The sequence below is a fragment of the Halyomorpha halys genome, unplaced genomic scaffold (assembly GCF_000696795.3).
Source record: "Halyomorpha halys isolate HHAL.00 unplaced genomic scaffold, Hhal_1.1 Scaffold751.1, whole genome shotgun sequence".
Lineage (NCBI taxonomy): Eukaryota > Metazoa > Arthropoda > Insecta > Hemiptera > Pentatomidae > Halyomorpha > Halyomorpha halys.
The window spans coordinates 40,399-40,889 of NW_027110937.1; the positions used below are offsets into that span (position 1 = coordinate 40,399).

Below are 491 nucleotides of genomic sequence, written 5' to 3' on the forward strand. Positions count from 1 at the left end.
TCCCTCTCGCCGCATCACTGGTAGTGAGCCAGTGGAGGCTGAGCAAGTGCTGTAAAGCCGAAAACACTCAATTTGACATTCTCTTATTAACTTCAGAAAAAATAATTGGGGCTATCTATACCTGGGGTAGAATCTTGAGCTTGCAGGGAAATACGGCAATGGATTTGAACTCCTCCCTCTTCTTGGCCTTCAGTTCCTCCCTGAATGCCATGAACTTGTCGAAGAGATGGTAAATGATATCGGCCTGGAAGATCTTTACTCCGAGGTTATCAGCAAGTTCTTGTGCGTCGCGCTCAATCTTCACGTCGAAAGCGAGTATGACGGCGTACCTGTAGGAGGTAAGCAGGTGAGAAATGGTTATAATACATCTTTAACTATACAATATGCTAATACAATCGATACTTACTGACTATCGTGTTCCAACATAATCGATGCTTTCATCACATCCTTCTTAACGACGGGTCCTATCCTAATGTTGGAATACTGAAAAA

At 43.4% G+C, this 491-nt stretch overlaps 1 protein-coding gene across 2 annotated transcripts in view; it reads right to left on the reverse strand.

The window, feature by feature from the left end:
• The window catches only part of eIF5B (eukaryotic translation initiation factor 5B), a 97,151-nt gene that overhangs the window by 29,886 nt on the left and 66,774 nt on the right, over positions 1-491 (reverse strand). For both annotated transcript variants that reach the window (XM_067049050.1, XM_067049049.1), the window contains exons 18-19: positions 407-483; positions 122-329 (exon numbers count right to left, since the gene is read on the reverse strand). In XM_067049050.1, coding sequence (XP_066905151.1) covers positions 122-329; positions 407-483 — 285 coding nt within the window. The remainder of the gene's footprint in view (positions 1-121; positions 330-406; positions 484-491) is intronic.